The sequence below is a fragment of the Thermobia domestica genome, chromosome 2 (assembly GCF_964235325.1).
Source record: "Thermobia domestica chromosome 2, izTheDome1.hap1.1, whole genome shotgun sequence".
Taxonomy (NCBI): domain Eukaryota; kingdom Metazoa; phylum Arthropoda; class Insecta; order Zygentoma; family Lepismatidae; genus Thermobia; species Thermobia domestica.
In genome coordinates this window covers 50,837,340-50,862,189 of record NC_137455.1, presented here as the reverse complement: position 1 = coordinate 50,862,189, position 24,850 = coordinate 50,837,340, and the positions used below count along the sequence as shown (strand labels likewise).

At 36.1% G+C, this 24,850-nt stretch overlaps 1 protein-coding gene across 1 annotated transcript in view; it reads right to left on the bottom strand.

The window, feature by feature from the left end:
- Positions 1-24,850, bottom strand: part of Sytalpha (Synaptotagmin alpha) — a 282,148-nt gene that overhangs the window by 16,110 nt on the left and 241,188 nt on the right. The window contains exons 7-8 of the mRNA XM_081741250.1: positions 5,997-6,196; positions 1,030-1,147 (exon numbers count right to left, since the gene is read on the bottom strand). Of these exons, the coding sequence (XP_081597376.1) occupies positions 1,030-1,147; positions 5,997-6,196 (318 nt within the window). The remainder of the gene's footprint in view (positions 1-1,029; positions 1,148-5,996; positions 6,197-24,850) is intronic.

Sequence of the window (24,850 nt, the reverse complement as noted above, 5' to 3'; positions counted from 1 at the left end):
ACTAATAAAAAGGCAGATTAATATTATTACACATGAATCAACTTAAGATTTTAAGGCTTAACTGTGCACAACTTTTAGCTTCTAACTAAGTTTCCTTATAACAGATTAACCTGTGAAGGAAAGTATCTTCTGATACTGACCTGAAATGATAAATTTTAACATGAAAGGAACAATGTGCCGTAATAAAATGTTCGTCTGAACGTTATGAGAAAGTTGTCTATATTCATCGCTTGTTGAAGAACGTATTGGGGACACTTCCCTTGTGAATTGACTATGTGGAAATGGGTGCGTGAATTTACGTGAGACCAGGGATCAACTGAAGATCTGCCAAGGTCCGAAAGTTCAATTTATGTAACTACCGCAGAAAAGATTGCCCGTGTTGAAGTCTTGGAAGACAGAAGGCTAACTGTTCAGAATATCTGTAATCGTACAGGATTCTCTTATTGCGTCATGGAAATAATTTTGACGGATGACTTGAAACTTTTTCGAGGTCAGTTTACGTTGGATCCCTTGAGTGCTGAATATAAGAAAGGAGGCCTCCTGGATAAGAAGAAAGTCTTTTACAGAATTAGAATCGAAGTGGTCACTCATCTACCCTACTTCTCTGATCAAATTCCTAGTGACCTTTGGCTGTTTTTAAAACTGAGAAATTTATTGTGAGATTATAAGGCATACGCTTTGAGTTCACAAGTTCTCTCGGAAGTATCATTTTCCAGTGCTTTAAAAATACCCCAGAAAAATACTTCTAAGACGCTTTTCTAGTGGAATATAAAGATTGCAACGATGTATAGAAGTGAACAGGAACTGTGTTGAAATATGATATAAATATACAATGTGAAAACTGAAATATGCGAGAGTTATAGAAAAACAGTTCGTAATTTTAGTATGCTCGTACATTAAAAAAATGTATTAATGACACATGCTCTGGAAATTCAGCAAGTTACTGACTCTAAATCTCCTGATACTATACACAGAAGCGCAATATTTTTTATCTCTTTTTTTTAAAAAAATAGTAAACAATAAACTCACCTGATGATGTTTTCGTGTCATCCACCACCCTCAAATTTCGAGCCTTCAATACCACTACAGTTAATCTTTCAGCCGATTGAAGATATGCCAAGGAAACCATTAATTCACCCAATTCAACCTTAAAGTAAAACCCAAAGCATTATTTTTAAGTAGTAATCACAAGAATGTTTGATGAATCCAAGACAAATAGTCTAAAAATTTAAACAATACTTAAAACGACTTCTTTTAATGATTTTTATTCTTTTAACTTAACATTCTTTTATCCTTAAAATTGAAACTAATTTATTGTATGAACACTGAGATTTATTACGTAAACTTAGATTTCATTGAAGTAATACTTGGTTTTCAATGTTTCATTTCAACAGTTAAAAATTTGCAGAAAAAAAAAACTTAAGTCTAAGAAAGGTAAGAGCAGTTGCTGCTTCACATAAATTGCTTACTTCCTTTAATATAAAATATAAATATAGAATTAAAATGATTTATCTAAATCTTACTTTAACACATTGGCCGCCATGTGCATAATTCTGATGCACAAATAGTGGGGTGCAAAATACTCCCAAAATATGGCTTGGCGGCTAATTAGAAAGAAAAGACGAATACCAAAACTTTCCGAAACTACTTTGATTATCTCAGTTGATATTTTGAATATCATTAATGTTATTATTTCGATTATGTTTCTATTCTCGTGTTACATTAGTATAAGACCAACGCTGAAAGTTATTACTCAGACAAAACTGAAAAACATTAGATACTAAGTATTCTCATTAGGTTTTTCGAAAGAATTTCTCATTACAATTTATAACTTTTCCATTCGCTCAAACCATTTTGGAGTCATTCGTAGGTTATCTGTTGTGGGGAACCTATTCGAAAAACGTAAAAACATCTGCGATTGGACCTCCTCTCATGTTATTCCACTTTTCTGCTATCATAGAAGGACAGTTCAACTTGTTCTGGATATAACAAACATAAACTATCATTTGTGCTGTACTGCCACACTCCACAGACTATTGTCTGGTGGCATCAGCCTCTGTTGCTTTGTGTTGCCATCAGGCTTTCTTCCAGAAAATTTTGTCCTGGAGGGTTCAAATTCGTCTTGAGATGGGCTGCACTGGAACACTATTTGCGAAAGAACTTACCCGGGGGAAGCAAAGTCCTCCAGGAAACACATTTGGAAGAAATAGTGATTGCCAAGTCGAGAGAATAGTTACCATTTTCAGTGTCTTCTACGTATTTCTTCAGGGTTCTTGAAGACCTAGGAGATCAGGAAATATAGGGGGAATTTTATTTTTGTCAGGGAAAAATGAGGGAAGTTATTGAAAAGTTGTTTAATGTCGGGGAAACGAAGTAGAAGTTTTCGACAATGAAGCAACTTTGAAGTAATAAGGTTATTTGGAATTTAGAGATCATGCAACACAATAATATAGAATAATAGGTTACAAATATACCTATATTAAAGTATATCAAGCTGTATTGTGCCATGATGTATCATCACTGGATTATAAATGCGTGAGCTACAATATCTTGAATCTTTTAATGTATACAGTGTGACGTTTATGACCTTCTGGGCTAAGATAGATATGTCTTTTGTAATATTCATCTTAGTCACAATTGTTGCGTTATTCTTGCTAACAGCTATCTCTTTTTTTAAGGCAATAATTAGTATCACATCGTGAAAGACTTGCTTCAGTGATCAATAGTTGGATCAATCTGTATGTCCAGAATTTGCCGGATGGTTAAGACAACAGGATCAAATTCATGCCTTTTGGAGTGTTTACTAAAAGAAAAAAAATCAAATAAAGACCGTCAAGCAGTTGTGTCATATGAAAAATGTAAGTTGCATAGCAAACTGATGAAAATGAAATAATCTCAGACAATATTGACATCTTTTTTGAGTACACCTAATAGTGCAAGATTGTAAGTAGTTCATTAGACTATTCATTTCTTCCTGAGAGATAGCTACTACATATTTAATAATTCTCCAGCACATCTTGCCGAATTCATTTCTATAACAGGAGCAACCATGTAAAACATTGCACAAGAAGATGGCAAAGGACTGTTTTGAATCCACGGCTACTGATTCACTATGCTCTTCAAGCACTAGTACTTTTCCAAGGACAATTACTACATGTGTTGTCACTCATTGTTTCAAAGAGGATGTTACCCGAGCTAAAATTTTGTGAACATTGAAGGTAGTTCAAAGTAAAATGTCTTTTCATTCATGTGCTAAAGTAAGTGAAATGTTCAAAACTATGTTACAAGATAGTGTTGTGTTGAAGTTTCAATTAGGTAAAACGAAATATTAATAATTATACATGGACTTCTTTCTATCACATATGTAATTTTTTTTAAAAATGTAGAAAATAACCAAGTATTTTAAAACGTTATATGATGTTTATTTGTAATTTTGTAACATGTGCAACTGAAATAGAAGTAATAGGACTGAATTGAAATGTAGGGCTAAAAGGGAATGCTGGAGGACGCATTCAGGCTTATGTTTCTGTTGTAGAAATAGGTTAATCTTTGTCAGGAAAACTTCAAGAAAAGTCAGGGAAAACACTTTGCAAAAAATCTGTGAGAACCCTGTTCTTAGTTATAAAGGTTTTCGAATAAATAAAAGTATTTAAGAAATTTCGACATAACTATAAAATGCAAAAGTATCAAGAAAGCTAGTTAAGACATTATGAATGTTACGTTACGTTAGTTGTGTCTCAAACAATTTACAGAGTGAATGTAGTGAATAAAATTTCAATAGATAAAACTATATAACTATCATCTCTTCAATAAATAATTGATTGATTTGGAAGACGAATGCATGTTTTCTTCAGACAACCTATTAACAACATCTGGAGAACGTTTAGAGATGGATGCTGTTGTGAACACTACAGAAAGTTTCAATTTTTTCTAGTCTTAGGAGGGAAAGTAAAGTAATTTACATACTTCTGAAGAAATAAATACGTAAAATAAGATGTTGTATCTATTTTAAATACAAAAATAGGGCCAGGCGTATAGAACACATTGTATAACAAACTGTAACATAGGGAAAACAACGATATTATTAGCATTCAACAAAATAATAATAATAATAATAATAATAATAATAATAATAATAATAATAATAATAATAATAATAATAATAATAATAATAATAATAATAATAATAATAATAATAATAACAGTTATCCAAATATAGCAATCCGATTGATCTTATTTAGCTTAACAAAATCAATAAAATGATATAGGCAAGTATAAAATCTCATGCGTAGTTTTTGAAAAAATCAATAAAAACGAATCTGTTTGTAAACATAAAAATTGATGCTGTTTAAGAAACACGCTTCTTATGAAGCTGAAACCGATTCTGAAATATACCATAATTGAAGTTCTTCATTATGACTAGAGACCGGATGTTAGGCAGAATGCCTATTCTTTGATATTAAAGATATGATCAAAAATAGCGTTTTAAATTTTATATAGGAGGTTGTACTTTCAATTTAAGCCAATTTTGTTTTGCCCATTTTGTCTCTTATTGCCTAAATAATTGCTTTAGTGCCTAAATTGCCTATTCAAATTCACTTTCTTCAAAATAAGACTTCATTGGGAAAATATATAATATAAATAAGTTATATAAATAATGTATAATATAAAAATATATACATGGAATGTATGTCAAGCTTGTTTTCATTTATATACAGTAAAAGAAGATATTAACAAACAGGTATGTTTCTATATTCTTTGAACATTATCTATGGCTTGAATTTATTTTTTAATTGTATTGAGTATTTACCTTCATTATTTCGAGTTACATTTTAGTGCCTATTTTACTTCCTATTTTTTTTTTTTTTAATTTTAAGTGCCTATTTTCCAGGTCTTTAATTCCTAAACATCCGGTCTCTAGTTATGACACTAACAAGATGACAGTATACATAGTGTAGTTCATGAGATAATAGCTCAAAATTATAATTAACTTTTGAACGTTAATTTGTGTTTAACGAAAATAATGTTCAAAGTTGATAAATAGGCATCGATAGACGCCTATAGTCGATAGACGGCATCAAGTTAACAAAATAGTATGTTTGACGTTAAATTCACATGCATAACTATCAAGAAAATAGATAAATAAAATCTTATTTATAACTCACACCGCCATCCATATTGCATCTAAACTTCATCCTACCCTTGTCATACTTTAATTCTCAATACCTAACAACAGGGTTCCTGTTAACTCAATCGGTACTACATCAATTATGGCAAAAAAGAAATGTTACCTTAACATAATCTCACATAAAGTACTGTCAAAACCTATAAATCCTACAAAATACCGGGAAAAGACTTCATATGCTCACAGGCCAACATTAGTGATCATCTTGAAGATCAATATCAAGATATTTTTCTTCTTTTCAACCAGATAGTAATAGACATCCTTAGTATTTTTTCCATCTAACTTCAATCTAATACACACATTCTTAGCCTGATAACAATTCTTTATTTCTATTGTCAAACTAAATTACTACCGTCTTGGATATTAAGTAAATTACATATAGTCATATCATAAAACCTTCTCACTATTTTCTCCTTATTTATATTTTCATCTTACAGACAACATTCCACTTAATTAAAATGACATTTTTGAAATGCTAAACAACTACCTATTAAACCTCTGAACTCAGTTACACCCTACAGATCTTCCTATTGACTTCCGTTTCCATTAAAAATATCAAACGAATCCGTTAATTGACTTCACCCTCGTCTCGTATTAAGTACAAGCTACCTTTAATATCAATAATATGCTCTTATTTGTAGGGACATTCATATAGGGAAATACTTCGGATTTATTTACCTATATGGCGCAAGCAAGTAAGTAATATTAATGATGTTTCATTTTATGTTCCAGTTTTAATGCTATACCTATTTAAGATATTTTGGTTGACTTTTACGTTAAAATAAACACACACATTAAATTTATAACAGACCTTAGCGTCCTGTTCTAATCCTGGGCCCAATCCTTTCCACATGGTAACTTTTTCTGAAAGATCGATGTGGGCAAGAGGAAGCTGAACACAACCAATAGCATGATGACGTGAGTAGGCATCAAAATCGTAAAGAAAGATTTCCAGTATTCGACGAGGTAGTGCAGTTGCTTTCACCTCAAATACAAAGTCTTCATCAAATACTGAAAAAGAAATAAGTCAAAGATGTTAAATATCTTACTAATTTTCAAAACTTCCCACAAACAAAACTAACTGTAAGTATTATTCAAAGAAATGATGGGATGCATTTTTACCAGCTAGAAAGAATCAAATCTTTTTCCTACACGAAGCATTCAATAAAATGTATGGCTGCAAACAGTTTCGAAGTGAAACTCACTTCTTCTTCGCTGCTAAACGATCTACAGGGGAACGACTTCCTTTCACCTGTCCGATTCTGGAGTTTATTTGTAACAAAATAATTGTTATATGTCGTTTGTATCTCTTCTCACCTGATATAAAAAGCATGAAGATGTCGACATAAATTCAACTGAGCACTAAAACTGACATCCAGTGGAGTAGCCGTTTAACCTATTACTTTAGTGCTCAGTTCAGTTTTATGTCGATGCTGCACACTTTTATATCAGATGTCGAGAAGTAAGAATAACATAAAAACAATATATAGGGTGATACAAATAAAAGTGGCCGGACGAGTGGATACAATTCGACGTGAATGTAGGCATGGAACCACATCACGTGTACGTACACCACCGGTTCAGACCTTAGTGCGGGCTGTGTCAGTGTGAGTTGAGCAGTGCACAGGTGAAGATGGTATTCACAGTGCAGTAGAGGGTGTTCGTTGTGGAAGGTTACGCGAAAACAAATTTGTGGAAAGAGTGTGGTCAGTTGTTTGCTCATGAATTTCATGGTGCCAAAGTGCCAGCAAAGAGTGCAATGCAACGATTGGTCAGAAAATGGCGTCAGACAGGATCTGTTTTGAACAAGGCAAAACCATTCCGAAACATGTCCGAACACCTAAAATTGTGGTCATTTTCATTCACGTGTTCATTCAAGAGAAGAACACATTTTTAACATCTGCTATAGAAAACTATTTCCTTTCTTTTGCTGTGTTTCTTTGTACCGTGGAACTCTGTTCTCCGGGCCACTTTTATTTGTCCCACCCTGCATAACGATTGTTTTCTTAAAACTAAACTTCAGGAATTGAAGAAATCGTCAGTATGTAGTTCTTAGAAGCGTAGTCTTCGATATCTGCAGCAAGAAAGAACTGTAATGAGACAACATAAGTGGAGAATTACAACTTCGAGACTGTTTGCGGATGTACACTTTATTGGATGAATCAGGTAAGAGGAACTGACACTTTTAACTAAAAACTACGTATCTTTTCAATCCAATTTCGTTACTTCTGGTCTCAATAAAATTTTACGATTCCAGATACTACATCTGTGGTTTTAAACAAGTTAGTACGTAGGTGCAGAAACAATAGTTCGATTTAAGTCACATTTATTTTTTAAGTAAATACGTTTTATCTGATTAACTTCATCAGTGGTAAAGCATAATGCCGCAATCAAAGTATTATATTGAAACTAATATAATATTTATTCTGAAAGTATCATATCTTCAGTAAATGCAATGTTATAATTGAATCGAAAACACTAGCATATATATATTTTTATTTATTTTGCGAGTGTTTATTTTCGCATACTGCGGCAGTAACTTCATAGTAACAATTCTTTACACTAGGGGATAGCAGGTAACATTTTATTTACATTCAAAATAACACGAAAGTTCAACTGCGTATTCGAGGACATATACAATGGAGGTAAAACTATATATTGTAAAGCGGGGAAAATGTAGTTTTCTTTATTGTATATAGGCTCTACTTAAGGCTAAAATACGAGTAAAATTTATAAAATCTATTGGAAACTGTGCGCTTGATAGAATTGATAGTTAAATATTACTCTATTAGATTAGATTGATAAATGTTAATAACGAGTGATATATATATATATGAAGTCAGCGGGCTATGTTTTTATATATCAAAAGATAAAAAACGTAACAGTAATTTAGTTAGAGATACAGTATGTAAGGCGAATCAGGTTTGGAACTTGTTACATTGAAAGTGTTTTGAATAGTTACTAAAATCATATACGCGATAGATGTTGATTGAAAATTTCATTTCGGTATGCTAGTATATATGCTAGTATGTATATAGTATAGTATATATATATACACATTTTTTTAAAAATACTTTTTACTTATTTTCAGCATTCCAATCGTTAGCAATTTTGTAAAAATAATTTAGATTCCTTTCTATATTTTCTAGCCTATTATTATCGGAATTCTTTGAATACATGTAAAATCAATAAGACATGTAGAATAAAATGTTTACTTAATAATATTTAACATTGTACATTTGGAAGTTCAACGTGTAGACATTGATAAATTGTATGTATTGTTTATGTTTAATTTTCTTTTCTTTTACGTATTTAATTTTATTTGCTTTCTGTAATATATATATATATATATATATATATATATATATATATAATTGAAAGTGATCTTGTTTAGGATCGCATTCTAAAAAGATGGCTGAATAGTTTGAAATCTGAGTTTTTGAATAGTTTTGAATATAGTTTTTGAACAGAACTACCATTAGATCATGTCACTTTGATTAATATGTATATATATTCTAATAGGTTCTTCAATATTTATGCCAAAAATATAGTATTTCACGAGCACTTCAAGTTAGAAAGATGAAACTCCGCATATAAACTCATTAAAAATGAGCGGAAAGGTAAGCATAGTGTTTTTGAAAATTGTGCAAGAAGAAAGAGTGAAGCATTGTGTGTGTGTATATATATATAAGAAGGTATATCTAAAAAAACCGGAATTTTTTCACCTTGTTTTATTTTTGCTTACATGTACATCGTTTAGGTACATTTTAAAGTACATTTAGGTACGCATGCCTGCATGTGCATTATTCTAATCACCTTCAAAATATTGTCCAAGTACTTATATGCACTTATTTTAACGTTTTTCCACACTGTTGAAAATAGTATCGAAACTCTTCTGGCGCAATAATGTTCAAGTTTTTTTTTTTTTCCTAGTGTCTTTTACCTAATTGACGTCATTGAATCGCTTTTCTTCCAAATTCTTCTTAGGTCGTGGGAACAAAAAAAACAGTTACAGGGCCCTAAATTGGTTGAGTACGGCGAATGAGGCACAATCACCATGTTGTTCTTTGCCAAGAACTGTCGCATTGACATGCCCGTGCGGGCTGGGGCATTGTCGTGGTTTCACATTCGATCGAACTTGACATACTTTCTTAAAACATGGTGAATTTGGAGTTTTCCTCTGGCTGGAAATTTGTTTTGATTTAGGATCGTATCCGTAGCACCAGGACTCATCCCCAGTTACAATTTGTTTGAGAAAATTTGGATAAATACGTAGTTTAGTGAATTCGTGAAATTCACTCGAATGTTCCTCTGCTCCTCTGACAGCAAGCAAGACACTAATTTCACCGAAACCCGTCTCATCTTCAAATCGTCAGTTAAAATTTGGGACAGATACTCTAGGACAATACTCCTTTCTTAGAAATTTCCTCGATGATCTTCGTTAATGACATCTCGAACTTTTCGAATGTTTTCTCCATTTCTTCCTGTCAAAGGAAGACCATGCCATAGTAAGTTTTCAGTTGACATATTGCCATCTCTGAAGAGGGAAAATCACTTGTAGATTTGTGTCTTTCCCAAAGCAATATTATTAAAAACTTTGCAAAGCATAACAACGGTTTCAGCTGCAGCTTTATTTCAACAAGAAACAAAATTTAACACAACTGCTTTGCTCCTTGTGGTCTGCCTTCTTAACAATCAATCCAAAATCGTCGAACTCTTGCCGCAGCACCAAAAACAATACAATACTACGTACGAACCACTCAGCATAGAATAATGCCAACTTGCAGATTGATGTAAGATATCCCATACTAATGGCACTTAGTAACTACATCGATAATCCGCTCAACATTATGTTTCTGTTTTTTTTTTTTGGGGGGGGGAGGGGGGAGCTCTCCGACGTATATATTCGACACATTGAAATCGACACTCTTTGTTGTTCATGATTGCATCACGGAAACATCTGAATGGTTTGAAAGAAATTTGTGAATATAGTACCTACCTTGAACTGGATTTTTGTCATGGATTTTGATTAAACTGCTTTTCCTAATGGGGAAGAAGGGATTCAAATTTTCAGCCGAATATTTAGTATCTTATGAACCCCTCAAGTTAGGTAAATGAAAATCTGTACATATAAACGGACATGTGTCCCAGTGTTTTCTCAAATTTTGTTTCTAATGGAGGGTGCGAGCGGTCCCAGGTTCTCTTCCCGGTGGGGACACTCGGTAGAAAACGTGTAAAAGCTTTTTCAGGTCAGATATTCTGAGTGAGGTTTTCCCCATTCATACCAGGCAAATGGTGGGATGGTACCTAACTTATGGGTCCCATGTTGCATCCTTTCTTCCTTCCCTTTCTTCTGATAGTGTGATTGCCGAGAGAAATCATCCCTCATATTCCTAATCCTAATCTTAAGTGAGAGAAGAGAGATATTTCCTATAATATTGTATTTTTTCACTACCGAAAGTGAGAAAATGATTGAATTATTATAATGAAATTTTGAGCATAGCACCTGGACTGACTTGAGCTTTTGGTATTACACTTTGACTGATATGCGTATTTTAAGAAAAAAAAGGAAGTCCAAATATTCAACTCAAACATTTTCCTTAAACATGTGAAGAACGATCATTTCAGATGATTAATAAATAAATAATCATTTGAAATAGTGTGGCAATTAAAGTGCAGCAAGTGAAATATACGAAAATTAACAGAGAAGGCTCGCCTCAGGATCTCGTCAAACGCTTCCCCACTAAAGTAGCTCTTACTATTATAATCCTATAGTTTAGTGCAAAACAGATATCTACATAAAACTTATATTCAAGATTTAATTCATCAGTATTTAAAACAAATAAAAGTTGCCGTTTGTAACCGAGAGGCGAACGTGCGTTTACTGTGCGCTTAGATCTGGGTCTAATTTCCGCGTGAGATACTTCCTTTGGACACAAACCCGAATTTCAGTTTTACTTTAAACAGTAAGCTTCACCTCATATAGTCTTGTGTTGAAAGGAAACGTTCAACGTTAAACAATCAACCAATCAACCCTCACGAAAAATTATCAAAAAGCATTTAATATTTTCTTACTTCGCTTAGCAAATATAATTCCAGCTTTGATTATTTTTATTTTTTTCTGAGATTCATTTTCACCCTTTTGTGAAAGTGGCGTTTAGAAAGTTTTCGTATTTACACGAAAATGATAATGAAAATCTTAGCTAAATATACTACTTTCACTATTTCGCTAAAAGGACTATCACCAGTTTAAATTCTGATTGTATAGTTGTGTGAGAATTAACGAAAGTAAACAGCATCGAAAGTACAGTTTGTGATACTTACCCATTGATGAATGATTAAAGGTATAAAAATAACTTAGCATGTGTTCAATTTCCAATATTTGTTATAATAACTTTGGTAGCTAGTGTCCTGCATCTTCGTCAAGTCATGTGAGGGAATGTTTTCTTTCTTATCATTCTACTTACGGATTTCTGTAATTTCTGAATTATCTTTAAACTTCCAAGCTTTCGACTCTCTCCTGGAGTCTTGGTCACGAAGGACGAATAGAAACATCAAGGAATAAAACTGGAATGGACTACCAAGGGAAGAGTTGTGTCAAGTCTTTCAGTAATCTCCAGATGAAGATGATGTGAACTAAAATATGGCAGAGTCAATTTGTGCGCCTTTCTTGTTCCTTGTTGGAAGGTTGCCAACTTACGTTATTATTTTTATTGTTATATCAATGCTGTGAAAATTTTGTAATTATTCCGCCTCCCATTCGTCACTCAAGCATCCCTTATCTGAATTTAATTTCATTTTTATTAAATGAATAAATAAATTTTCAAAAAACAGGCTCTCTACATCATTTCTAGCTCCAAATAAAATTTTTGAATCTTCTACCCTGTGTTGTGTTTCTTTTAAATATTTCAATAAGCCTGACGCCGAATTTTCCGCTTTTGAACTTCCAATATGTTTCTTTACTCGGACTTTTATTTATTTATTTATTTATTTATTTTCATTTTGCCTATGTAACTCTCTTAGCAACTGCATTTTATTTCATAAATACAGACTTCTTCATTGAGATCCGTGTAATAACTTTTAATTTGTGTAATATTCTTTTCTAAAGTTTTGGGGTTTTTTAAGGCTGTACGAAAACTGTATTTTGTATACACGTATTAAATTAAACGTATTGTGTATATTGTGTACTTGCATCCACTTCATCTGGGGAATATTGACGTACTTTACAACGTGTTTCTGTACTACACAGCTCTTCCCTTTGTAAGTCTGTTCCATTTTTATTCCTTGATGTTTCTATTCTTTTTCTTCCTGGTTTTATCCTCTGTGACCAAGACTCCAGGGCAGAGTCAAAAATTTTGGAAGTTAAAAAAAAAAGAAAAAAATCTAGGAATTACAGAAATCTGTAAATAGAATGTAGTTAGAATTCTTGAGTGTGGTTTTACATTGAATTTCTTCTTAGGTTAAAATAATGTAAGGAAAAGTCAAAAGAAGAATATAAGTTGAAATGCTTGTATATATCTATCTACGAGTATATACACAGTATATAAAAATGAAAGTAACTATGTTTGTGACTTTATAACTCTTGAACCACCCAACCGATCTCAATCAAATATTCAACATAGATGAGGTTCGGGCCTGGGAGCGTTTTTTTTTTTTTTTTTTAATCGTTTCCACTTTGACGGTGCAAAAGGGCAGGGGAAGATATTTAAAAGTGATCGAAAATGATCTATATTAGTGTCGACTCCATAGTTTCCGAGGTCGCTGAGATGAATAGTGACACTTCCGATGCCGCTTAAAACCAAATTCATCCCCGGAAGTTGGGCGAGGAGGAGATATATAAAAATGATTGAAAATAACCGATATCAGTGTCGAATCTATAGTTTTTGGGGTCGTTGAGACGAGCAGCTACACTTCCGATGCCGTTTTATTTCAACCCAGCGAAGCAGGTAATCAACGCTAGTATATACAGTATATATATGAGTATATACAGTAGATATATATGAAAACTTTTCCAAAACTAAACTAAAAATCAATCAATCAATCAATCAAAAATAATTTTTTTTCTGTTTTTAAAAGTAAAGTTTATAAAAAAGACTATATGACATTTATTTCAAAGTGTTGTTAAAAAATGCTTTTTTACCTTTTCCACATTGAAAAGCTGACCATAAGATCATGGAGTGCTTATTTCACATTTTTTACAATGCATCAAATTAATTCTTTAATCTGCGCAACATGACTTCATGAGCAACAATATTGCTGAGACATAAAAGAAAAGAGTTTTTTTTTAATCCAAACGCAAGAAAAATAATAAAAATCGATTAGAAAACTTTAACTGCTCTCAAAAAACACGTAAAAACCAGTAGTCATATTTCGGAAACTATTCTGTTTCCATCATCAGGGCATTAAAAGAAAATTTGGAAACTGAAAGGGGAAGTTACATAAGATCTTCCAAATAGGGACAAAAAGAAACGAGAAAAGCGTAGAGTTTAAAATGACTATACTTAACATCTATTGACTGCCAATCCTAGACTAATATCATTTTATACAAGCTATACGTAACTTATACAGTTTTTTTCTTTTCTTAACTTTATGCATATACGACAATATAATATTTTATACGTTATATATAATAATAATAATGAATAGGACTTGGTTTGTGAGATGCATGAAAACCTAAAGCTAAACTGGTAGTGACATCTTGTATAGAAGCTTAGAACTACATCCGTAACACTCATTCCTGCAGAAACTCTGAGTATGCGAGTATTAGTCCAGGAAATCTAGAGCAATTTTACCCTCAACCTGGGCAAAATTGCAACACAAGCTTTTTAAACAGTTTTCGATTCAGGAATTACTACTGAATAACATATTCAAAATCCGACGAAATCGGACCACGAAAACACCCCCCAAAACGGTTTCAAAATGGCGGACCATGGTTTTTCGAAAAAATCGTAGACCTTTACGTTGGTGGCTCTAGTAACCCTCTTAATTGACACAGAGACATAAATAATACCTCGTTGAAACGCTCATAGACCACAAATTCCAACGAAGTGACTTTTGTACCCATCATGCCCAACCCGTAGAAGAAGAAGAAGAAGAAGAGGAAAATCGATTTTTGTTTTTTTAATTGATATTTCTTGGACCCTGGCAACACTGTGCGTCCTCATATGCCGGCAGAAAAATTCCTACACGTAGACCAGACATTGGTAACAATAATATTAAAAAATGAAGGACGTACGTTCAACAGTAAGGGAGATAAAAATTCGGAACCGCGGACCAAGGAGGGTCACTGTATATTTTTTACTGTGGTCTAACTTCTGTTTCTTAGATCTAGCATCCTCCCTAATTGTCACAGAGACATCAAGCATACCGCGTTGGAAAGCTTATGGAACCACCTTGCCAACGACGTATTGTTTGTGCCCCCTGTGCCCAACCTATAGAAAAAGAAGAAGAAGAAACCTTTAAAAAATTGGAAAAATATACACTTTTACCTTTCTTGGGCTCTGGCAACCCTGATAATCGTTGGGTATAGAAGGCACAAACGATACACCGTTGGAAATGGGGTTCCATAAGCTTTTCTACATATCATAGTTTTGCATGAACTTAGTCACTGAAGAACCATGGCTGATTCCCTTACACGTTTGAGTATCATCTGCAGAAGCCTAGATCCTGACGATAACCTCATCACACTTCAAGAAAAGGGAGGTGAAGGAGTGAACAATGCCAGTAAGGCTCGCGGTAGTAACATTCTCACCGCTACAAGTATGGTGGTTCATGTCTCTTGTCGCAAACGTTATATTGATAAAAAAGATATTGCGATTGCCCTAAAAAGGAAAACGTCATCGCCGATTCAAAAACGAGTTACTCGCTCGTCAGATGGGTCCTTCAATAGCGGAACGCCTGTCTTATTTGATGACCGTCACGTGTTGAAATCAGAAAATGTGCGAGTGAAAACACAAGCATTGCCACACAACATTTTAAAGTGTTGCAATAAACGAAACGATACCGGGTCACAAACTGTCCGAGGTCGAATTGAATACTTCTCATCTGATTTTCATGCAGGAGATTGTGTCTATCACAGATCATGTAGTATCAACGTTCGAACAGGTAAAGCAATTCCTCAACAATACTGCACCGATAATCAGTCAGCGTCAAAAAATTTCCGGGCTGGCCGACCTATGAGAGAATCCGAGCATTTCAGCGCATCTGTAGTTATTTGGAAGAGCACGATGATGAGCAACTAACTGTGGGAGAACTTGTTACAAAAATGGGCACATTTCTTGTAGGGACTGATCACATTGCATATGACAGACGGCACATGAAGCGTCAACTAATGGTGTACTTCGGTGAAAAAATTATAATTTCTAGTGACAGTGGAAAAAACGACTTCATTACACTTCGAGAAACTGCCAATCACATTCTACGGGCATATCGTGATTTACCACGAGAGTATGATGAAGAAAAGGAAAAAAAATAGAATAATAGAAACCGTAGCTCGACTGATCAAAAGCGACATAAAATCCAAATTACAAACTGGAAGTGATACATATCCTTCACCCAGCGACTTGACCATTCAGGAATTCCTTCAGTACCTAGCCTTAAACTATTCTATGCCACACTTTTTGCCGGAAAGGACAATGAAACCAAAATAGCATCGATTGGCCAGTGTTTGATACAAGCAGCCAGACCAAGAGATATGTTAGCTCCTCTGCAGTTAGGTGTTGCTGTGCAGCTACCACCACTATCGATCGAAATACCTGATTGTCACGCTGCATCACCTGGGATTTTGCTCTTCATACGCGGAAGTTCAGCGGTTTGAACGCTGTGCTGCAAGTACATTTGGTAATCGTGTGATCGAAATGCCAGCAGACCAGACTCTCCTCTTTGCAGCGGATAATGTAGACCATAATCTCCAAACGCTGAGTGGTTTAGGCACATTCCATGGTATGGAAATGTTGGCGGACATTACTCCATTCACTACTACCAGTCTAACCATTCTTCGGAAGTCCGTCTCTGATGCTGATGTGAAGTCCCTTGCCAGTGTTCCCATTCACGTATACACTGAAGCCAGGGCTATTCTTGAAAAGGTCAACTGTGAACTGGTAACAGCACTATCACCGAACGAAAGCTCCCTGGATATTTTGTGGAAACTTTCCTGGCACTTTCCGTCACGCACACCAAACTGGTCAGGAATGATGCAGGCCGTTCACGCAGATCCATCTCTTCAGCATTCAGGGAAATCCACTGTTCTTTGCTTACCGATTATTGACTTCCATCCATCTGAAATGTCATGCATCTATTCCACTTTAGTGTACCTGAATAATCTTGCGAGAAAATATAAAGTCACACCAATCATCACCTTAGACAACCACTGTTTTGGAAAGCTTCACGTATCCTGGATGACCGAGCACATAACACCAGTATTAAGGACACGGTTCTCCTGTTGGGCTCATTTCATACTCTGATGAACCTTCTAGGAGCAATTGGTTTCCTGATGGATGGTTCAGGCTTACGTGAAATCTTGCATGAGGTTTATGGAGAAAATTCGGTTGTACATATGTTAAGTGGGAAGTCCGTAGCAAGAGCCTTACGTGCGCACATGATGGTTGACCTCGCATTAAGTGCATTGCTTGTGGAAAATGTTTTTCTGGAGACCGACAACAGAACACACAGAGCTATCAACGTTGTTTACTCTCTCTACCAGAGTCTGATGTCGGGTGAGATTACTGTAACTGGAACTAGTTCTTCACCTCTTCTTCAAGAAGCCCGAGAAAAAATAGAAGCACGAAAGTCAGAACTTATTAACACATCAAAAGCAAGTCAGTTGTGGCTTGCATACCAGCGCATGTTGACTACAGCAAGGAAATTTGTGGCAGCAGATCGAACAGGAAGCTGGGAGGATCACCTTGATGCTATAGCAGAGTGCATTCCCATATTCGCTGCAGCAGGACACTTCAATTATTTGAAGCCGACGTGCTTGTACCTGCAAACAATGTTAACGCTGCCATCGGTTAATCCAACAGTTCACGAAAGCTTTCAATATCGGTTCGGAGTTATTAGAAGAAGCAACCGTTATTGGGCTGGGTTGTCCTCTGATCTAGTCATAGAGCAGGTTCTGATGAGATCGCTAAAATCCACTGGAGGTCTAACCCTTGGGAGTGGAATGTCGGAGATGCAACGATCTTTGTTGGTGCTCTCAATGCCAGAATGCTCCGAGTACAATCTGGCGATGCAAACTCTTACTCATACAGCATATGTCACTAGCGAAAACATAAAGAAGCCGAAACGTCAAGAATGTCACGTGATATCAGTGACACACGTCGCATTCTTGCAGGACTGCAGCCCATTTTACCACTTGACGGAGACAAATCGTTGAGAAACATTGCCACTGGCGTCACAGCGGATTCCTCAGTCAACATCCATAATTTATTTTTAGTTGGAGAAGGGCTTGCGAAGAAACTATCTGGGAAAGACCTGTTCACTGTGAAGTGGAAACCTGCAGATAAAGTCAAAACTCCAGCATCTCCGAGTAGTGTTAAAATCAGCAGCGATATCTCCGTCGATTCGAATCTTTTGTTTCAAAGACTGTTAGTTGTCGCTAATACAGGCAGCACATCTTTAGAGGAGACCTTAGCGCATGAATTATGTGCCTACCCACCAGCTTTATTTGAGTCACCCAGCATGATGCGTAAGGCAGACAAAGCCCCACTGGCCCGTGCGATACTAGAGTTCAGCAAGCAGCAGACCGCACAATATGAGGAAACGGAGCCAGACAATATTCTGTATGTCTTAGACGGAGGATCTCAGTTACATAGACTACCATGGTGTAAAGGCAGTTCGTACGACAATATCGCTGCATCATTTGCTGAGTATACGGTTCGTAAAAATGGCACATCAACCATCGTGTTTGATGGGTATGGAATTTGCTCACCATTGTTCATTGCAACTGCGCTACCGGATGTGCAAGGACGTATTGTACTTGCAGAAAGCATGCCCTTCCATATACTATTGCTTGTGGTGTGTGCCAAGAAACTGAATGTTTTAACTGTTTAAATGAATATGGTGAGGACAGTGTTAGTGTAGGCGATGACGATGTAGATGTGTAATTTGCCTCCCAAAGTCTTTCGTCTTCCTATTCTTTTGCTTTAGAATATTTTTGCTTCATATATATGATAAATTTAACTAGTCTTTTATCTCTTATTATATGGATTTTATTGTTTAAATACGTACACTCAGAAATAAAAGAAACATAAACTAAAACAACGTTAATTGAAAAGCACACTACTCAATATATCCGCTTCTTCTGTTTTTGAACCTACATCATAATCTATTCTTCCGGGTAGGTTACTAGAGTACGTTACCCTACTGAACAGTAACTCAACCAAAAACAACAGATGTTAACTTTAATTAACAGTTTGGTTACTTCAACACTCTCCCATGTTAATTAAGAGTTTTAATTAAAGACACACACATATATATAAAGACATTCAGACAGAAGAAATCTAGCAGTTTTTTTTTATACTAATCCCATTTTACTAATCAAAATTTGCAACCGAATCTTTGTTAGTGGTTTCGTCATAATGTCCGCTACCTGTTCCTGTGTACCAATTTGCTGTACTGCTAGTTTCCCTTCAACAACCTTTTCTCTAATGAAAAAGTTCTTAACATCTATATGCTTCGTTCTTCGATGGAATTCCGGGTTTTCTGCCAATTTTACAGCTGCACTATTGTCCACCTGAACAATTGGAATATGTTGTAATTTAGTAATTCCTCGAATGAGCCTGCTTAACCAAATAGCCTCCTTAGCTGCTTCACTAGCCGCTATAATTTCTGCCTCTGTGGTGGAAGTAGCAACCACTCCTTGCCTCTGACTAAGCCATGAAATGGCACCTCCTGCATGAGTCACCACCACACCTGAAGTTGACCTTCCCGTTTTGCTGCATCCACCAAAATCTGCGTCGCTGAAGCATTCCAAAACTCCTTTGTTCGCATTTGGAGAGTAAAGAATACCGAGCGTAATGGTTCCAGCCAAATAACGGAAAACCCTTTTCACTTTCAAAACATCATCTTGAGATGGATTTTCTAATGATCTCGACAGCACTCCCACACTGAACGCCAAATCTGGTCTTGTACCAACCATTAGGTACATCAGAGCTCCTACTGCTTGTCGATAAGGAAATTTATTTTCTTGAACATCTTGTGCCTCTTGTTTTGGCAAATCAGATGTCTTGAGCATTGGTGTTGAGACTGCTTTACACTCTTCGAACCTAAATCTTTTAAGGATTTTCCTTGCAAACGCCTGCTGACATACTTTGATAGAACCATCACTCCAGCGTTCTATTTCAAGTCCAAGGAAGTAAGATGCTGATTTCACAGAAACTTTGAATTCAGATTTTAGTTTCTCAATAAAACTATCTGAATCGCTCTTGTCTGTTGCCACGACAAGTCCATCATCAACATAGAGTGCAACTATAAGCTTCTTACCATTACTGTTTCTAATATATAAGCACGGATCTGCTTCACTCACTACAAACCCTAGACTTAACAAAAACCCACCGAATCTTTTATTCCAAGACCTTGGAGCTTGTTTCAGTCCGTATAGGCTCCGCTTGAGCTTGCACACACGATTGCTACCATCATTATAACCTTTCGGCTGTTGCATGTACACTTCTTCCTCAAGTTTTCCGTAAAGAAAAGCAGTCGACACATCGAACTGTGTCAAAAACATGTTTTCGCTTGCAGCAACACTTAACAATGTTCGTATTGTAGCTAACCTGGCAACCGGACTAAAGGTTTGATTGTAATCAACACCCTGACGTTGGTTAAAACCTTTTGCTACTAGCCTTGCCTTGTATTTTTCAATAGTACCGTCCGAATTTGTTTTTATCCGATACACCCACTTACAAGGGATAGCCTTAGTATTTTCAGGCAATTCAGTTAATTTCCACGTCTCGTTCTCTTTTAACGAAGTGATTTCACTTTGCATTGCCTTTTTCCATTCTGCACTCTGTTTGCTACTTACTGCTTCCTCATATGTTTCTGGCGTATTTATTTCACTGACAAAATCTTCTGCTTGCATGACAAAATCATCAAAGCGTTCTGGTCGTTTTAGCTTGGAACGGTCTCTAAGGCGTGGGCCATTAACAAATTCTCCTTCTTGTTCTGCATCTGTCTCTTCTTCATCCTGGAAGTCTTCATTGCGCTCTGTATTATACTCCTGATTCTCTCCCTCTTCCTTTGATCCTTCAGAATTCTTTCCCTGGTTGTTGTGATGACTTGTTTTCTCAGACTTTTCATCTAGAAGCGGGACTTGCACGTATTCTTCACATCCACTTGGTTTCTCTTGAAATGTTACATCTCTGGATATAATCAGTCTGTTTTCTTCCTTGACCCAAATTCTATAACTTTCATCACCATTGAATCCGACGAGATACCCTTTGATTGCTTTTCTGTCCATTTTCCTTCGCTTTTCCTTTGGAACATGGGCATAACATACTGAACCTACAATGCGTAAGTGCTTTATTCTTGGCTTTTTACCCATCCATACTTCATAAGGACTTGCACCTTCTACCGAAGATTTCCCGGTTCGATTCAGGACATGAATAGCTGTACTAACCAATTCCGCCCAAATTGCTGCAGGAAAATTTGCTTCTGGGTTTGAATACTTAAATGTTCTGGCCATTTCCACTACTGTACGCATTTCCCTTTCGCTTTCACCGTTTTGTTCAGGCGTATAAGGGGCTGTCAACCTTTGAACAATTCCACTTGCTCTAAGAATTGCTCGAACTTCTTCGTTGTCAAATTCACCACCATTATCACTCAGTAATTCCTGAACAGTGTGCCCTAGTGTTTTTACATGTGCTAACATGTCTTTCAAAACATTCTTTACCTCCGACTTCTGCTTAACAACATAACCATAACGAAACTTCGTGTAGCTATCCTTAAACAACACTAAGTACCGTTTCTTTTGAAATGATTCATCAAATGGTCCACAAACATCGGCTGAAATTAACTCACCAGGTTTTGATGCTGGCTTTCTATTACCAAACGGCAACCGATGAGCTTTACCGTAAATACAAGGCTCACAGAGTTCTTTACCTGACTGAACAGTAATACCTAACCTATCTTTCATCATTACTTTGATATGACGTTTGTCCTGATGACCCCACCTTTCATGATAGAGCTGAAGCAATGAACTGTCTGCGACAGCAATGTTTGTATCACTTGTTGGTTTAACTGGTTTAATACATGCTTTGTATAATGTACATCTAACTTCACGAAAGCCTTGAATCACCATTTCATTATTAATTACAAGAGAGCACTCTGTAGCAGATGACCTAAATTCGCTTTTGGTATTTCTATCCTGAGCAGCTAACACTGAGAACAAGTTTGTTCGTATATTGGGAACGTACCACACATCTTTTAATGTTATTTCCTTACTCTTCCCATTTACAGTTGACAAAACTTGAATAGACCCTTTTCCCACTGCCATCAATGTTTCCTTACCTGCTGCCTTAATACTACACTGATTACCGGTATCAAACATTTCAAAGTCGGTAAAGAAACAGGGACTATTTGTAACATGCCTAGTAGCGCCGTTGTCTACCCACCACGATGTTGAATCCGTTTGAGTTACGTAGGCCTCTTCATACACTGACATTAGTGCTGTATTCACTTCACTAGAACTTCTTTGCACTTCACTTCCAGTCATACTCTTGTTTTTGGCCGGTCTTCCATTTGCGATCCACTTTTTGCATGATTTTACCCAATGGCCTTTTTGTTTACAAAAATTACACACATCACTTTTCTTCGGTTTTCTTGGTTCTTTCTTACCACTCTGTTCATTTGATTTGAATAATAGCGCCTGTTGAGTTCCCTTTGCACTGTCTAAATTCTTTGTAAAATTTCTCTCGAACATACACAGCTGCACTGTTAATTCATCAAATGTTTTTTGAACATCTTTAGTGAGAAGCATCCAACTGGACTGAAATGTTTCAAATGTACCGGGTAGTATATGCAAAGTTTTACATACCAATAAAAGTTCCGGTAACGTATGTTCACCTTTCAACTTAAGTCCACTGTTCAATTCATTCCACAAACTTTTCAATTTCGCTACATGTGTAGACACATCTTCACCGTGAGTCCAATGGAACGCAAAAAAGTCTGTGCAGATCTTGAATAACTGGTCCTTTGAAGTTGCTTCAAACTGTTGCTTTAATGCTTCCCACGCATCATGGGCCGTTTCCTTGTCCATGATTTTCTGATACACCGAATCAGTAATCGTGCTTGTAATAACTGTTTTCGCGTAACTATTTGCTTTACGGTATAACTCACATTGTTCCTTGTACTTCTTTATCTCAGACTCTAAGGCACTTTCTCCGAGAGGTTCTGGTTTCACCAACTTTCCATCAATGGCATCCAGCGTTCCTTCGTGGTAGTCTAGAAGATCTCGAATTTTTCTCTTCCACATGGGCCAGTCTTCTACACCAGACAGGGGTTTGATGTTTCTAGTTAAGTCCATCTTGCGTACTGTTTGCAGCCTTTGCTATGTTAGCCACCAAACAGATACCTCTATGCACTTACTAATCTAACGTGTGCTTTTCAGACTTCGTTTAACTTCTAGTTCTTAATAAACTACTGAAGTATTACGCTTCTGAGTTGCTCTTTGTACGTACAAACAAAACTGCTACCACATGCGCTTTTTAACACGTGGCTGGGTTCCATAACCTGATAAATTTAACTAGTCTTTTATCTCTTATTATATGGATTTTATTGTTTAAATACGTACACTCAGAAATAAAAGAAACATAAACTAAAACAACGTTAATTGAAAAGCACACTACTCAATATATCCGCTTCTTCTGTTTTTGAACCTACATCATAATCTATTCTTCCGGGTAGGTTACTAGAGTACGTTACCCTACTGAACAGTAACTCAACCAAAAACAACAGATGTTAACTTTAATTAACAGTTTGGTTACTTCAACAATATATGTGTTATGTTTCTATAAAACGCATTGTCTTGTACACTGTATTATGGTATGACCTTCTATTTGCTATTGTTTGTGGTGTATGCCAAGAAACTGAATGTTTTAACTGTTTAAACGAATATGGTGAAGACAGTGTTAGCGTAGGCAATGACGATGTAGATGTGTAATTTGCCTCCCAAAGTCTTTCGTTATTCCCATTCTTTTGCTTAAGAATATTTTTGTTTTATGTATAGTACTTATATTAAAGCGACCTTTGATTTAAAGAAAGAAACAAGATTTTTTCATGCGCAGAACGATTATCAGGGTTGCCAGAGCCCAAGAAAGGTAAAAGTGTAGATTTTCCCAATTTTTAAAAGGTTTCTTCTTCTTCTTTTTCTACAGATTGGGCACAGGGGGCACGTCGTGGGCAAGGTGGTTCCATAAGCTTTCCAACGCGGTATGCTTGATGTCTCTGTGACAATTAGGGAGGATGCTAGATCTAAGAAACAGAAGTTAGACCACAGTAAAAAATATACAGTGACCCTCCTTGGTCCGCGGTTCCGAATTTTTATCTCCCTTACTGTTGAACGTACGTCCTTCATTTTTTAATATTATTGTTACCAATGTCTGGTCTACGTGTAGGAAGTTTTCTGCCGGCGTATGAGGACGTACAGTATTGCCAGGGTCCAAGAAATATCAATTAAAAAACAAAATATCGACTTTCTTGTTCTTCTTCTTCTTCTGCGGGTTGGACATGATGGGTACAAAAGTCACTTCGTTGGAATTTGTGGTCTATGAGCGTTTCAACGAGGTATCATTTATGCCTCTGTGTCAATTAAGAGGGCTACTAGAGCCGCCAACGCAAAGGTCTACGATTTTTTCGAAAAACCATGGCCCGCCATTTTGAAACCGTTTTTGGGGGTGTTCCCGTGGTCCGATTTTGTCGGATTTTGGATATTTTCATCAGGAGAGGTACCTAAACAAAATACAGGTGTAAAACTAAAGGTTGCAATTTTGCCCAGGTCAAACCGTATTTTGACTCGACTATATATTGAATTTCCAAAAGAAAAGGGGAAAATGATGCAATTAACATATAGTGCGTTAAATACAGGGTGCGGCACGTAAAACCGGCCCGTCGTAATATTCTGGTATATTGTGTTTTTGGCAACACTTAAATAATCTACCTTCCTACCAAGAGATGGCGTGTCGAGGTCGGGTCGACTTACGTGACCTGCAGCAGTCACGTGCAGCCGCAGCCAGTGAAACTTGTCGAAACCAGTTGAGAAAAAGGCCTCGTTGTGTTAAGCCGGGTGAGTGTCAGTGTGTGATAATGCCGTATTCGATACCCGAGTGTGTTGCCATTGTTGAAGGGTTCATTCTCACTGGATCTTTTGTAAAAACAAAGAATTTGTTTCGGGAGAAATTTCCAGGACGTTCTGTGCCAGCAAAAAGCACCATTCAGGAATTGATTGAAAAATGGCGGCGTATAGAATCGGTTCAAAATGCTCCCAGGAACAGACGACCATCTGTCTGCACACCTGAATTAAAGATGCAGGTTGAGGAGATAATGACAAGAAGTCCTCGAAAGTCAACCAGGAGATTGAGTCAACAGGTTCATGCGAGTGAGAGAAGTTGCAGACGTGTTTTAAGGGGACTGAAGTTAAAACCGTACCGGATAAGTGTTGTGCAAGAACTGAAG